Here is a 15,780-nt window from a genome sequence, read left to right as displayed (position 1 = left end):
TCCTCACACAAGGAAAGTAATGTTCCTATGTTTTCCAACTCTATAATAGAACAAAGGAAGTAGCTGTAGAGTGTGACTTAGAACTCAAGAAAGTCTCCTGGGTGGATGCTTGGGATTCATCTCTTGCATGTTTGTTTGATGGTTTGAGTTTAATAATCTTAAAATATGTCCTTTTTATTTTTTTTCTAGGTGAATGTTGGATGTGTACCCAAAAAGGTAGAACTTTTATTTCTCCTTCCTTCCACACTCCTTTGACATATTTGGTAAATCATGATCAGAGTAAGGATGTTTGCAAATGTCCCAGTTAAAATTCTTGCTGCAAAAAATAACTGAGAAAGCTACTAACAGTGGCTTGAACAGTAGGATAGTTTTTATTTGTGTTTTTAAATATCATTTATTAAGAAGCCTGGAGGAAAAAATAAAGATGCCTGGAGATAGGCAGCTTCTGAGATTGGCTTAGCACTTAAGGTTATCTGAAAGGACCCTGGCTTCTCTCCATCTTTCCGCTCTGGTATCCTAGACGTATGGTCAGTGGTAACCCCTGCCCCCTCATGGCCACAGGATGGCTTGTGGAGCTCCAGGCAGGATGTCCTCACCCAGCACTGCCCCTGCAGATTGCTTTAGATTCTCCTGGCCAGGATGAGCTACTGGCAAGTGAGTGGCATTTTCAGCCAGGAAGAAGGGAGGGAGGGGCTGCTGGAGAGATAACCACAGAAATACTAGCTCCTGGATACTAACTGCATCGTACATACAAAGGAAATTCATCCTGGCCATTAACCTTGCGGTTAAGTTCCCATAGTGACAAAGTTCCTGTGGGAACACAGAGGGGAGATAACCAGGAATGGAACACAGTGCCTGGTCTCAAACTTCTGATGGTCTAGAAGGAACAAAGACCAACAAAATATTTATAGTCATGGTGTAAAAGAAAAGCACTGTCCATCTGCAGGGGATAACTTTTTCTCAATAGGGAGATCCAGCCAGGAAATAAAAAAAGTTTATACCTCACTGTAAGCCCAAGTGCTGATGTGACCAAGACCAAGTAGATGATGGTGGCAGATGGATGGATGTCCCTCCTACATGTGGCTCTGGTTAACTACGTGGAACCTGGGTGCCTTTGCACGGAGTGGGGTGTTTGCCTCAAGCCATCTGGTCTTTCACCTGCTCCAGGGCGTCTCTGAATCAGTTTTTCCCAGGGAGACAAGAACGGTTTTTCTCCTGGAAAGACGTGTCAAGATTGTCATGGGTTTTTTGTTTTATTTTGATGTTAGTAGTTCTTGTTTTTAAACAGAAATCTATTTCCCTGTAAATTATCCATGTTAAAATTATGTATCATGTGACGTTGGGTATCTCCTGGCCACTCTAAAATTGAATTTCTCTGGGACTTCCCTGGTGGTGCAGTGGTTAAGAATCCGCCTGCCAATGCAGGCGACACGGGTTCGAGCCCTGGCCCGGGAAGATCCCACATGCCGCGGAGCAACTAAGCTTGTGAGCCACAACTACTGAGCCCGCGTGCTGCAACTAATGAAGCCCACGCACCTAGAACCCATGCTCGGCAACAAGAGAAGCCACCGCAATGAGAAGCCCGTGCACCGCATGGAAGCGTAGCCCCCACTCGCCGCAACTAGAGAAAGCCCGTGCACAGCAATGAAGATGCAAAGCAGCCAAAAATAAATAAATATAAATAAATTTATAAGATAAAAATACAAATAAATAAATTTATTAAAAAAAATAATAAAAAATAAAATAAAATAAAATTGAATTTCTCAAGTTGCTTGAATGATGTTTCTGAGGACAGTATTTGGATACCATTGTGGTAAGCAGTTGATAGAATTGCACCTCAGTTAAAAGAATCCAGCACAGTCATCAATTTATTCTTCTTTAGGAATAAAGGGAAGAAGGTACAAAGAAGGAATCAAAGGCTTGTCAAAAGTCCTGGGACTTCCCTGGTGGCGCAGTGGTTAAGAATCTGCCTGCCAATGCAGGGGACACAGGTTCGAGCCCCGGTCCGGGAAGATCCCACATGCCACAGAGCAACTAAGCCCATGTGCCACAACTACTGAGCCTGCACTCTAGAGCCCCCAAGCCACAGCTACTGAGCCCGTGTGCCACGACTACTGAAGCCCGCACGCCTAGAGCCCATGCTCCGCAACAAGAGAAGCCACCGCAATGAGAAGCCTGCGTACAGCAACGAAGACCCAAGACAGCCAAAAATAAATAAATAAATAAATAAATAAATTAATTAATTAATTAATTTAAAAAAGTCATGCCTCTGGCATGTCTGACAAAGAAGATGGTAGTTTATCGTCTAGAGTTCTGGATGCCAATTTCAATTCAGTTCTTATGATGATCAGTTGGTTTACAGATTATAGGCTACATCCCACAGGAGATGCATCTAACCTTTGAGTTCCAGATGTCTGATTACATATATCCTTACAGGGGCATGTTTGTATTTATAGGAATCCATTTTCTTAAAGTTTCCAGTGCTCAATTTTATCTAATAGTTTCCTTCTAAATCACTTTAAAGTTACAGATGCAATTGCATTTCTTAAATTGAGCACAGAAGGCAAGGCTTAAAGAAATTTGAAACTTAAAATGAATGTAAGCAATAGAAAATTTGAATGGAAGAACTGTGAGACATATAATATTCTACTTTTACAGAGTATATAAACTGTGGAATTCAACAGTAGAAGTAATTTCCCCCAACATTTCAGAAGTCTCACTATGAAATCTATCTGGTCATATTTCTGAAGTTTCTCTTTTAAAATGTTTAGTTTTGTTTGTAAGTTAAAGGTCAGTATCTTTATCTACTATTATATAGTTACCTTTCTGTAGAAAACAATTTCTCTTTTTTCTCTGGACTCACGCACTACTGTCTTGGGTACTTTTTTTATAGGTAATGTGGAACACAGCCGTCCACTCTGAATTCATGCATGACCACGTTGATTACGGCTTTCAAAGCTGTGAGGGTAAATTCAGTTGGCGGTAAGTGTAAACGCTGAGAGAGCTCTGTTTACAAACGTACACTTTTTCTTTCATAGTGAAGTAAGCCATAAACTTTTTGAGGGTGTATTATTGTGGCAAAATGTATATAACATAAACTTTTGGAGGTGATAGATATGTTTTTGGCATTGAGTGCAGTGATGACATACTTATGCATATACTTATCTCTAAACTCATCAAGTTGGTACATTAAATATGTACAGCTTTTTGTATGTCAGTCATACATCAATAAAGTGGTTTTAAAGTACACAACACAACATGAAAGGTTCATTTTAGCCCTTTTAAAGTTGTCGATTCAGTGGCATTAGGTATATTCATAGTGTTGTGCAACCATCACCAACATCCATTTCCAGATTTCCACCATCCCAAACAGAAACGGTGTACCTGTTAAACAATCTTCCCTTGCTCCAAACCCCTGGTATCTCTATTCTGTTTTCTGTCTCTATGAATGTGACTATTCTAGGTACCTTATACAACATCTGTCCTTTTATGCCTGGCATATTTCACTTAGCGTAGCACTTTTAGAATTCGTCCATGCTGTGGTATGTGTCAGAATTTCATTCCTTTTTAAGGCTGAATGCTATTCCCTAATATTTTTTTTTAAGTTTTTTTTTTTAAGCAGATATTCATTTTTAATTATTATTTATTTGTTTTTGGCTGTGTTGGGTCTTCGTTTCTGTGCGAGGGCTTTCTCCAGTTGCGGCAAGCGGGGGCCACTCTTCATCGTGGTGCGCGGGCCTCTCACTATCGCGGCCTCTCTTGTTGCGGAGCACAGGCTCCAGACGCGCAGGCTCAGTAGTTGTGGCTCACGGGCCTAGTTGCTCCGCAGCATGTGGGATCTTCCCAGACCAGGGCTGGAACCCGTGTCCCCTGCATCGGCGGGCGGATTCTCAACCACTGCGCCACCAGGGAAGCCCCCTAATATTTATATACCACACTTTCTTTCTTTATTCATCCTTCAATGGACTCCTAGGTTTTTTCCATCTCTTGTCTATTGTGAATAATGATGCTATGAATATTGGTCTACAAGTCCCTGCTTTCAGTTGTTTTGGGACTATACCTAGAAGTGGAATTGCTGGGTCATGTGGCAATTTATATTTAACTTTTTTTTGAAGTTTTACACCTTTTATTTATTTTTTTTTATTGAGGTATAGTTGATATACAATATTATATAAGTTTCAGATGTACAGCATAGTGATTCACACCTTTTAAAGGTTTTACTCCATTTAGAGTTATTATAAAACATTGGCTATATTTCCTGTGCTGTCCAATATATTTTTGTAGCTTATTTATTTTATACATAATAGTTTGTACCTCTTAATCCCCCGTGTTTAACTTTTAAAGGAACTGCCATAAACTTTTTTTTTTTTTTTGGCCACGCCTTGCGGCATGCAGGATCTTAGTTCCCAACCAGGGATCGAACCTGAGCCCCCTGCAGTGGAAGCATGGAGTCCTAACCACTGGACCACCAGGGGATTCCCTGCCATAAACTTTTCTAGCCATAAATTTTTTTTTTTAATTTTAGCATATTCATTCATTTATTGAGCAAATAATGAGTGGCCACCATATACTAGGCACTGTGCCAAAGCAGCTCTCCTTGCCTTCTTTGCAGAAAGAAATTTACAAACCTTGCGTGCCAAATGCACATTCTCCATAGAGTAGAATAAGGGTTCTGCACATACGGAACGCAGACGGACACAGGGGATGGTGTGCCTGCCTTTAGAGACACTCACTCCCAGGGCTCTCATGGACAGTCCGATTCTCTGCTCCGGGGTGTTCAGGGTCAGAGGCCCTAGTTACGACTGAAAGAGGAGACTCCAGATCCTCAGTACTGACTCTGGTTTCATTGCAGGGTTATAAAGGAAAAGCGGGATGCCTACGTGAGCCGCCTAAACACCATCTATCAGAATAATCTAATCAAGGTGAGCATGCCAGGTTTTGAACTTTGGGAAGAAGCTGTTCTCTGCCGGAGAACCAAATCTGGCCAGACATAGCCTTTACATTTATCTCTTGTTTCTTTTCTTTCTTTTGTGATCAGTGGTTTTGATGTTGACCTGTAAGAATGTAAGTCGGACTCGGTAGGCCAGTCTCATTTCTATTTCTACGGAAAGTGGGACGTATGTGCCTAAGTCGGCGAATCAGGTCTCACCTGATGCCTGCCTGCACCTGTCTGACCCTCCACTTAGTTCCAGAAACCAAGCACATAAGAGCCTGATTATGTAACAATGTGCCAGTTTATGGATTAAAATCAGGACCATTATCTGGCTGGAAACCTGCCATAGTTTGTCTGCTCAGAACACCCTTGTCCTTGGTGGCTAAATCTACTCAGGACACCATGTTATGGTTCAGAAGGTTTTTGTGAATGAAGTCCAGTCAGGAAAATTGGGCAAAGGTGTGTTTGGCTTCAGCAAATGTATGTTGTCCTTTGCTCTGCTGAGGCTTTTCCTACCCTCATGCTTTGATGTCATTCCTCTTCCACTGGACTGTACTGAAGCACCATCCAACTCTCCTTTTTCTTTTTTATTTATTTATTTTTAATTTATTTATTTTTGGCTTCGCCTTGTGGCTTGTGGGATCTTAGTTCCCCAACCAGGGATTGAACCCACACCCTCGGCAGTGAAAGTGCGGAGTCCTAACCACTGGACCGCCAGGGAAGTCCCAACTCTCCCTTTTCTTGACAGTGTGACTCCCAGCACCCTTAATTGGTCTTTGTGGTCTCACTCTGCAATTTCTAAGACATCAGCATAGCTTAGGTTGTACTAGATCAGTATATTTGGGATGGTATTTGGGCCACTGTAATCTCATTAGCACATGTTTATAAACCACTTTTTAGGGTGAGTTACTTGTACAGATGGCTAACCTCATAATTTTTATATTAATTCTTATCATTCATTGGGTTTATTTTTTTGGAGGGTGATATTTTCTGACGTTAACCCCCAAGTTCAAGGGGAAAGTGTTTGGTCTTCAGACCCCTGTGCACTGAGTTCAAGAGATTTTAAGGTGGCTAGACATGAATATGAGATGCCATTTGCTATACTAAGACACCCAAGTAAAAAAAAAAATTTTTTTAATGGAGCTAGCTTAAAGTACTTTTGCAAAAGAGATAGGAAAATTACTCAGGAAATAGCATTTTTTAATACTCAAAAATCTTGGTGTGTAGCAGAATTTACCATGACCTTATGGGAAAGGAATCACAGGCGATCCAGAAATTCAGAATAGGAAACTTTCTGTGAAATATCCTAGGAAATGAAAATAAAAATTTCATCAGTTTCTTCCCCAAGCGATTACCCATATTATTGCCACTCGACTCAGTCTCCTTTTTGTCTAGCACCCGGTAGGAAATCATTACCTCCTGGAGGAAAGTTTTTCAGGAGCCTCGTGGCTTTTGGCATCAATCTTGATTCACCTTGATTAAGCAGGGCACCTGCAGAACAGGCCTGGAGGGCTGATTAGAAAGGAGGAAATAGCTCAATTCAGAACCAGGTGTGTTCCAAAATGTTGAAACGCTCCATTCTGTGATCGTGCCTACAGGATTCCATTATCCTTGTGAGTTGCCCACATTTCTTGCCAGTGTGTGTATCCTGGCTGGCAGAAGCTTGCTGGCAGTCCAAACTCAAGCCCGGGCACAGAGGCTGCCAGGAAGAGCAAATCAAGTCTGAGTTTTCAACACCTCTAGTGTAGAGCTTCACGGTCATGTAATTTTGTGGTATTCTTCCCCCCTTCGTTTGAGAAAACAGAAACATTGCTTTTCCCTCCCTTGGCCAGAGTATTTCCCTTTGGCCTCAGCTCCCTGCACCTTTATCCTTTTGTTTTTCTCAGCCTTCTTTCTTTCCTCCAGACACATCATTCTTCAGTGTGTTTTCATTCTAAGTGAGGAAGGCTTTCTCCTTCAACTCTTGGGGACAAAGATGTAATCTTCTTCCTTGTGGGAATGACTTGCATATATTTTTTTCTAGTCTCTGGGTTTTGGCCCAAGATAGTCCCTTTATTTTTTCTTACTGCATACTTCTAGCATCAAATGGCAACCCCCAACCTAAGTATCAATTAACAGTCAGAAGTTCTGCAGAAACTCGAACATTGGAGAGTTGTCTTAGCATCAGCAAACCATAAATCAGAATCCTCAGTAGAGAATGGAAAGATCTAAGAAGTTGCGGCAAGTTTTGTTTTGGTTTTTGGTTTTTTTGGTTGTTTTTTGTTTTTTGGGTTTTTTTTGACCGTACCACACGGTTTGCAGGATCTTAGTTCCCCAACCAGTCCTAACCACTGGACAGGGAATTCCCTTGTTTTGTTTTTTAATCTTTTTCTTTCTTTTTTTTTAATTTTATCAAAGTATAATTGAATTACAATGTTGTGTTAGTTTCTGTTGTTCAGTAAAGTGACTCAGTTATACATATATATATTTTTCATGTTCTTTTCCGTTGTGTTTTATCATAGGATACTGAATATAGTTCCCTGTGCTATACAGTAGGACCTTGTTGTTTATCCATCCTATATATAATAGTTTGCATCTGCTAATCCCAAACTCCCAGTACTTCCCCTTCCCCACCCCTTTGTGTTTTTTTTGTTGTTTTTTTTTAATAAATTTATTTATTTTATTTATTTATTTTTGGCTGCACTGATTCTTTGTTGCTGCATACGGGCTTTCTCTAGTTGTGGTGAGCGGGGGCTACTCTTTGTTGCGGTGCGCGGGCTTCTCACTGCAGTGGCTTCTCTTGTTGTGGAGCACCGGCTCTAGGCGCACGGGCTTCAGTAGTTGTGGCACGTGGGCTCAGAAGTTGTGGCTCACGGGCTCTAGAGTGCAGGCTCAGTAGTTGTGGCGCACGGGCTTAGTTGCTCCGTGGCATGTGGGATCTTCCCGGACCAGGGCTCGAACCCATGTCCCCTGCATTGGCAGGCAGATTCTTAACCACTGCGCCGACAAGGAAGCCCCCCCTTTGTTTTTTAATCTTAAGAACAGGCTAATGTTACCATGCTTCCTTCTCCAGTCCCACATAGAAATCATCCGCGGCCATGCAGTATTCACGTGTGATCCCCAGCCCACAGTGGAGGTCAACGGGAAAAAGTACACTGCTCCTCACATCCTGATTGCCACAGGTGGCGTGCCCTCGCTTCCTCAGGAGAGCCAGATCCCTGGTGAGTCTTCCAAAGGCATATGCTTGTTAACAATAGTCAGAAAGAATTTACCGTTGTTTTCCACCTTACAAGCCATGCCAGGGGATCTGCCCTATACCAGTTCTTTGTCTTGGACACGTGAGAGAAAGCCTCTGCAGAACCTAAATGTAATTGGCCTAAGTGGTACCTAGTGACGGGGCAAAGGAAGATATTTCATCCAGCTCCAGGCTCAGACATACTACAGTAACACAGGGGGAAGAATCAGCAAAAGCCCCATCCTTCCCTTCTCGGCACAGTAGAGATTGTTTCCAGCCTCAGTTTGTCATGAGATATTTACTGTTTTGTTTAAGAGAGAGAAATCTTGTAGAGATGTAACTTCATCAGCTAATTAAGCCTTCTTATATGCATATTTTTCTCTCATAAAGAATTAGAAAATTAAAGCAGTAAGGAATCTCCGAGACAGTCTTGTCTACCTTTGCTTTGTATACACAGGGATGAGTCATAACATACTGCCTTGTTCTCTCATAGGAAACATTGTCCATATCTTTTTCCCCAACTAGATTATAAGGTCTTTGTGGATGGTGATCATATACAACTTCTACTTAAGACCCATGACCAACCTGAATGTATATGGAAAATTTTGAGTGTGTATGCATTTATGTATTTTTATCTCTCTGGAGAGAGGATCGATAAAATTTCACCAGCTTTTAAAAGGGTTCATGACTCCCCAAAAGCTAAAGAACAACTACTGTAAAAAATATGAAGATACTGTTGTCAAGTAACTTAAAATTTAGTTGGTACGATTGGATATACACATCTTGATAGGGAACAACCTCCATGATTGATTGTTTAGTGAAAGAAAACAAGGTGTGGAACAATGTGTATAACATGCTACAGTTTATGTCTTTTTAAAAAGACAGGGAGACTGTACAGATGCACTAGGATCTCTGGAAGGGCACTCAAAACCCTGCAGTGCCAACTCCCTCCAAGGAGAGGACCAGAGCTCTGGGTTGGGAAAGAGACCTGCTTTTCACTATGCTCTGTGGTGCTTTTTGAATTTTTTAAGATATACATTTATTAATTTAAAACATGTAATAAAAACAAATGCAAAGAAATAAAATAAAAGGTAAGTGTTCCAAGGTGATTGCCAGACAGTGAGGGTCAGGGTCCTCAGAGGTGGGACAGATTACTATGAGCTGTCACGGACCAAAAAGACTTCCTGGGAAAAGGGCTTACAAACTGAGCACTATGTGCCGAAGAAGAGAAAGACCAGAAGAACCAATGGGTAATAAATAAGTCTTTAAAGGACATTCAGTCAATTAAACCAGTTTTTCTAGCACTGAAATCTGGAAGCAAATACATTGAACTGAAACTGGAAGAAGGTTAGGGCCAAACTGTGGAGATTTATGAAGTCAAATTAAGAAATCTCTGTCATTCACGAAAACCAGTTATTAATAGCTTACAAATAGGGTAGTGACAAGATCTAAGTGATAACTTTAGAAAACTAATCTGATAGTGATTTACAGAGGCGGAAGGCCAGTTAGAAAGTTGTTGCAGCAGAATGTACAGGAGGTGGTAATAGGTCCTGAACTACGGTGTTAGCGTCGGAAATGTGGTGGAAATACTCAGTTCAGCTCTGCAGACAGTTACTAAGCCACTGCTATGTGCCAGGCACTAGGAGGAGAGGACAGACATAAAAGACACAGAAGGATGAATCGGCTAGTATATTTCATTGATTCCAAGACACATTAAAAAAAAAATGCTCAACACCTCTGAAATCAGGATGGGTCCTTAATCATTGTGCATTGAATTTGGCGAAATGCAGTATTTTAAATAACTGATGAGATGGCCGTTGTTGAGAGAAGGAATTACAGATTGATAACTCAAGACTTTGGATTATTGATGGAAGGTAGTCTTTTCAGCTGAAGTGGTAAACGAGAGGGATATGGTTTGGGAAATAAAGTTAAGGTTCTATTTTGAAAATACTGAGTTTGAAACAAAGTTAAATGGTATAGAAAGACAGTTAGAAATATGGAACTAGAGCCTGGGGAGAAGGTCAAAACTGGAACTACACATTTGGAAGTCTCCCACAATGAAGGGAGAGTTGGTTAAAACCTTTGAAGGAAAAAAGCAGAGAGAAGAGAACCAAGGCTGAGCCCATTTGGTGGCGGGAGAATGAAGCAGAGCCAGCAAGGAGTCTGTTCATGAGAGCTGAGGAGATCTTTTTTTTTTTAAATTAATTAATTTGTTTATTTGGCTGCCATCGGGTCTTAGTTGAGGCACGTGGGATCTTAGTTCCCCGACCAGGGATCGAACCCGAGTCCCCTGCACTGGAAGGTGAATTCTTAACCACTGGACCACCAGGGAAGTCCCAAGCTGAGGAGATCTTAATTCCTCAAAGAAATTTAATAGTTACTTAGTCATCACTGCTCTTATTTCTACAGAGGAAATTAAAATGTTGACTCAGGGAAGATTTGATTGGCAGCTTCCCAAGTGGAGACTTTAACAGAACTTGTCAAAACAGAGAGTGTGATGGCTGAGAAAGTGTTTGGTTCATACATAAAATGTTGTGATTATTTTACAAGAGAAAACTCCATCTGTGTGACCTATATTGCATTTTCCTACATAGGTGCCAGCCTAGGAATAACCAGTGATGGGTTTTTTCAGCTGGAAGAGTTGCCTAGGTAAGCTGCTTTTCTTCCTGACCTCCATGTTCATTCTCCCTCAGTTTGTCCCAACACTTCTACCTCCTCTTCCCAACTATTAAATGCAGGAATTTCCAGAATTCTGTTCTACCTCTTCTCTTTTTATGACCTTGGGTATCTCATCCATGAGTACCCCACAGTAAGTGACTCAAATCTTTCATGCTTTTGGTCAGAGGCCATTGTAAAATTTTTAGGACCAGAATCAAATGCAGGGTGGTTTTGAGAATAAACACTGAAGTTCTAAAACTGTCTTCTTTCTTCAACTTGATAGAGCATCAGTTGATAATGTGTCTAAAGTGATTCTGGTCTTCAAAGCAGCTAGTACAGAGGCATCTGGATAAATGAAGGCTCTGTCAGTCTCACAAAAATAGGTTTTCTGAAATTGGCCTTTATACGTGTTTGTCCTAATAACCTTAGTAGACTTCTGTCGTGGATTTAGATAACACAGAGAGAAAAAAGATAATGAGGAGGATTGTTTCTCTAATTTGAAGAAGCTGCCAATTGCAGGCTTCCTCGATTAGCGGGGTCCTCCCTTCACTCATGATAAGTGATAGGGCACCTGGGAACTGGAGGAGGGGCCCTGTTAGCCCAGAGTTTGGCCTTTATTTCCTTCTGAGTAGCACTCACCCTGGAGTCATTATTGCTCAACTCCGCTGCTCTCTCGGCGGCGCTGCCAATGCAGTGGGAAGTCTTAATCCCGCGCTTTTACATGAAGGCCTTTCTGGAGGGTGACTGATAATCCCTGCTTGTTCCTTTACCTTAATTCACCTGGAACCACAGGTGGTTCATCAGGGACAAGAGGGCGTCTTGGCAGTTCCATAGCTGCTGTGAAAATGTCCTGTTACGACATTCAGACCAGGTCATCTTCTGACTTTGAGAAAAGCAAACAGGCGTTTTAGATTTGCTGTCTGTGGGGCAGGGCAGCATGTTAGAGAGCAGCCGTTCTTTCCTCATGATCTGTTTGGTTTTAGGTGTGAAGGATATGAGACATGTGAGAATATATGCAGAAATGTGGTCATGACTCATCGTGTTTAAACGATACAATTCAATCTGGACTCAAAGAAGCTTCATTCTAGATATCTGTCCATTACCTATTTTTAAACCATTTATTAAAGTTGTGCTGGTAGCACTACAAGTTGAAGAAATGAATGTATGCGTGTTATAAACAAGACTCTGGGAACATAGGAAAATGAATTAACAATTGGTATATGATTTTTGTCTTCTTTTTTTAAGACTCCTTTATCATTGTTATGTTGGTAAGTAAGTAAATAATCAAAGAAGGAACAAATTCTATAGGCAAGGTAACATGTGCTCTGGGCTGTATGATCCAGCTTTTACCCTCATTGGGCTTATGGTTGAGGGGAGGCTGGAGCATAGAGTCTGTGGAACATTGTGGGACAAGAGGTTCTGACGGCCGTAATGAGGGAAAGAGAAGTGCTGTGGGGACTCAGCAGAATATAAGATTGTTTGTAGGTGGTGGAGGGCTCCCAGGTGTGGCTGCCAAAGTGTCTATGTCCTCAGGGTGAGCCACGGCCTCCCCCCTCCTCTCCTGGAGACTCTCCAAGACCAACAGGCGTTGAGGGTAAGAAGGAGAATGTGGAGATTGTGCTTGGTTCACAATTTTTACCTAACTTACTGAGATTTTCATATACTGAAGACTGGTGTTCTAAATCAAGACTCCAGGGGCTTCCCTGGGGGCGCAGTGGTTAAGAATCTGCCTGCCAATGCAGGGGACACGGGTTGGAGCCCTGGTCCGGGAAGATCCCACATGCCGCGGAGCAACTAAGCCCGTGCGCCACAACTACTGAGCCTGTGCTCTAGAGCCCGTGAGCCACAACTACTGAAGCCCATGCACCTAGAGCCTGTGCTCCGCAACAAGAGAAGCCACCGTAATGAGAAGCCCGTGCACTGCAACGAAGAGTAGCCCCCGCTCGCCGCAACTAAAGAAAGCCCGTGCGCAGCAACAAAGACTCAACGCAGCCAAAAATAAATTAATCAATTAAAAAAAAATCAAGACTCCAAAAGCCTGGATGTCAGCTCCCCAGCCTGAGCTTCAGCTTATCAAGACCATGCCACTGTGTCTTCGTTCCTCTGGCAGTCTCTGTATCACAATGCAGAGCTTGGGAATGAAGCCAACATGAAGTGCAAAGCTGAGCATCTTTAAGGGACCAGGTCCTGACGCATCATCAGAACACTTAGATGCAGCCATACCTGAAGTCAGGACTTCTCGGTTACATGAATCAATAAATTCCTTTTTTTTTTAAACCAAAAAGAAAAAAAAAGATTGTTTCCAGTGGTTACTTTACTGGTACGAGGTGGACTAGAGGGGCCTGTGGAAGCTGAGGGGGAAACACTGAGCTCCTAAACTGGCCTTTCATCATATTTCGAAGATTGATAGAATTTAGCAATGAGCAAGGGAAAATACTGAGCCAGAGGAGAATAACGGTGGTGAGGATTGTGATGCCAAAGAAAGGAACAGAAGAGATATTTGAAGCAATAATGACTGTGACTTTCCCCCAGATTAATGTCAGACACCAAACCACAGATCCAGGAAGGTCAGAGAACACGAAGTAAGGTAAATGTCAAAAAACTATACCTAGGCATATAATTTTCAAACTGTAGAAAATCAAAGAAAAAATTCTGGAAGAAGCCAGAAGGATGAAACACACCTGACCTATAAGGGGAGCAAAGATGAGAATTACAACAACTCTTCAGAAACTATGCAAACAAGAGAGTGGAATATTTAAAGTGTTGAGAGGAAAAAACCCCACCAACACAGAACTCTTTACTCTGCAAAATTATCCATCAGAAGTGATGGAGAAATAAAGACTTTCTCAGACAAGCAAAAAAAAAATTGTGGTGCCGATTTTAGTTTTAGGTGCGAAGATCTCTGCATAAGGAATCGTCTCTAGCTTCAAAGGGTTTTTATTTCCTCTCTGAGGAAATGAAGCTAAGGAATTTTTAAAACACCTAAAAATATATTTCTGTTCTACAGAAGGATATTTTCTACTTAAAATTACTGTGTTATCCTGGATTGGATCTTGGGACAGAAAAAGGAAATGAATGGAAAGACAGGTGAAATCTGAATAAAGTCTGAAGTTTAGTCAACAGTAATGTACCAGTGTCAGTTTTGACAACTGTACCATGGTTTATAAGATGTTAACTTTTTTTTTTTAATTGAAGTATAGTTGATTTACAATGTTGTGTTAATTTCTGCTGTACAGCAAAGTGCCTCAGTTATACATATATACACATTATTTTTTGTATCTTTTCTATTATGGTTTATCTCAGGACATTGAATATACTTCCCTGTGCTATACAGTAGGACCTTGTCCAACCATTCTACATCTACTAACCCCAAACTCCCAGTCTATCCCTTCCCAAACCCCTCCGCCTTGGCAACCACAAGTCTATTCTCTATGTGAGTCTGTTTCTGCTTCATAGATAAGTTCATTTGTGTCGTATTTTAGATTCCACATGTAAGTGATACCATATGGTATTTCTCTTTCTCTTTCTGACTTAACTTCACTTAGCATAACCTCTAGTTGCATCCATGTTGCTACAAATGGCGTTATTTCGTTCTTTTTTATGGCTGAGTAGTATTCTATTGTATATATGTACCATGTCTTCTTTATCCATTCGTCTGTTGATGGACATTTAGGTTGTTTTCATGTCTTGGCTATTGCAAATAGTGCTGCTATGAATGTAAGATGTTAACTTTAGGAAAAACTGGGCAGGGGGTATACTATCTGTACTATGTTTTAAACTTTTCTGTAAATCTAAAATTATTCTAAAATAAGTTTATTTAACGATCTTAACCCTCTACTCTAATGGTAGCCGCAGTGTCATCGTTGGTGCTGGTTACATTGCTGTGGAAATAGCTGGGATCCTTTCCGCCCTGGGTTCTAAGACATCACTAATGATACGGCATGATAAGGTAAATTCTATCCTTTTCCTTGATGTTAATCTTTTAAAAAATCTACAGGGAGAAGTTTCTCTTATGTTGTCATTAAATACTAGGGTGCAAAGCATGTGGAGCTGGTTGGTCTGTTCCACATGGAGCTGCTTTGAAGGCATCTAAATAAGGGCTTACGTCCTTCCTAGCCATCAACTGCTAGTTGATGATACTGATTTAGATTTGATCAGACTTGCTGGTGTTTCCATCATGAAGTGGTAGATAGCATGCCTTAATAAAACATACATCCTTAAATATAAATATTAGTTAAATTGAGCAAACTGTCAGGTTAATTTCTTATTCTGAAAATCAATTTCATATGATCAGATAGTGTTGGATTATTAACACTCAGTCAAAAAATTTACTAAATTCTTTGCATTAAAAGGAAACGTATCAAAGATATTTGCACACCTATGTTCATCGCAACATTATTCACAATAGCCAGGAGGTGGAAGCAACCTGTGTCCGCTGATGAATGGATAAACAGAATGAGGAATACCCATACCGTGGGATGTTATTCCGCTCTAAAAAGGAGGGACATTCTGACACATGCTACAACATGGATTAACCTTGGGGATATTATGCTGAATGAAATAAGCTAATTACAAAAAGACAAAAACTATATGATTCCACATATATGAGGTACCTAGAGTAGTCACACTCATAAAAACAAAAAGTAGAAATGGGGTTGCCAGGGACGGGGAGGGGGAGAGAATGGGGAGTTATCGTTTAATGGATACAGAGTCTCAGGTTTTTTTTGTTTTTTTGTTTTTTTATTGAAGTATAGTTGATTTACAATACTGTGTTAGTTTCAGGTGGGCAGCATACCTATTCAGTTATATATGTATATATTATTCTTCAGATTCTTTTCCCTTATAGGTTATCACAAAATATTGAGTGTAGTTCCCTGTGCTGTACAGTAGGTCCTTGTTGGTTATCTGTTTTATATATAGTGGTATGTATCTGTTAATCCCAAACTCCTAATTTATCCCTCCCCACCACCCCCAG

At 41.0% G+C, this 15,780-nt stretch overlaps 1 protein-coding gene across 1 annotated transcript in view; it reads left to right on the top strand.

Moving 5' to 3' along the window:
- Positions 1–15,780, top strand: part of GSR (glutathione-disulfide reductase) — a 55,004-nt gene that overhangs the window by 23,172 nt on the left and 16,052 nt on the right. Inside the window, exons 2-7 of the mRNA XM_068532151.1 lie at positions 190–216; positions 2,894–2,982; positions 4,853–4,922; positions 7,986–8,133; positions 10,742–10,796; positions 14,655–14,754. Coding sequence (XP_068388252.1) covers positions 190–216; positions 2,894–2,982; positions 4,853–4,922; positions 7,986–8,133; positions 10,742–10,796; positions 14,655–14,754 — 489 coding nt within the window. The remainder of the gene's footprint in view (positions 1–189; positions 217–2,893; positions 2,983–4,852; positions 4,923–7,985; positions 8,134–10,741; positions 10,797–14,654; positions 14,755–15,780) is intronic.

Source organism: Eschrichtius robustus, chromosome 21 (genome assembly GCF_028021215.1).
Source record: "Eschrichtius robustus isolate mEscRob2 chromosome 21, mEscRob2.pri, whole genome shotgun sequence".
Classification (NCBI taxonomy): Eukaryota; Metazoa; Chordata; class Mammalia; order Artiodactyla; family Eschrichtiidae; genus Eschrichtius; species Eschrichtius robustus.
Note: the sequence above shows the minus strand (reverse complement) of the source record. Positions and strands in the feature narration are given on the sequence as shown.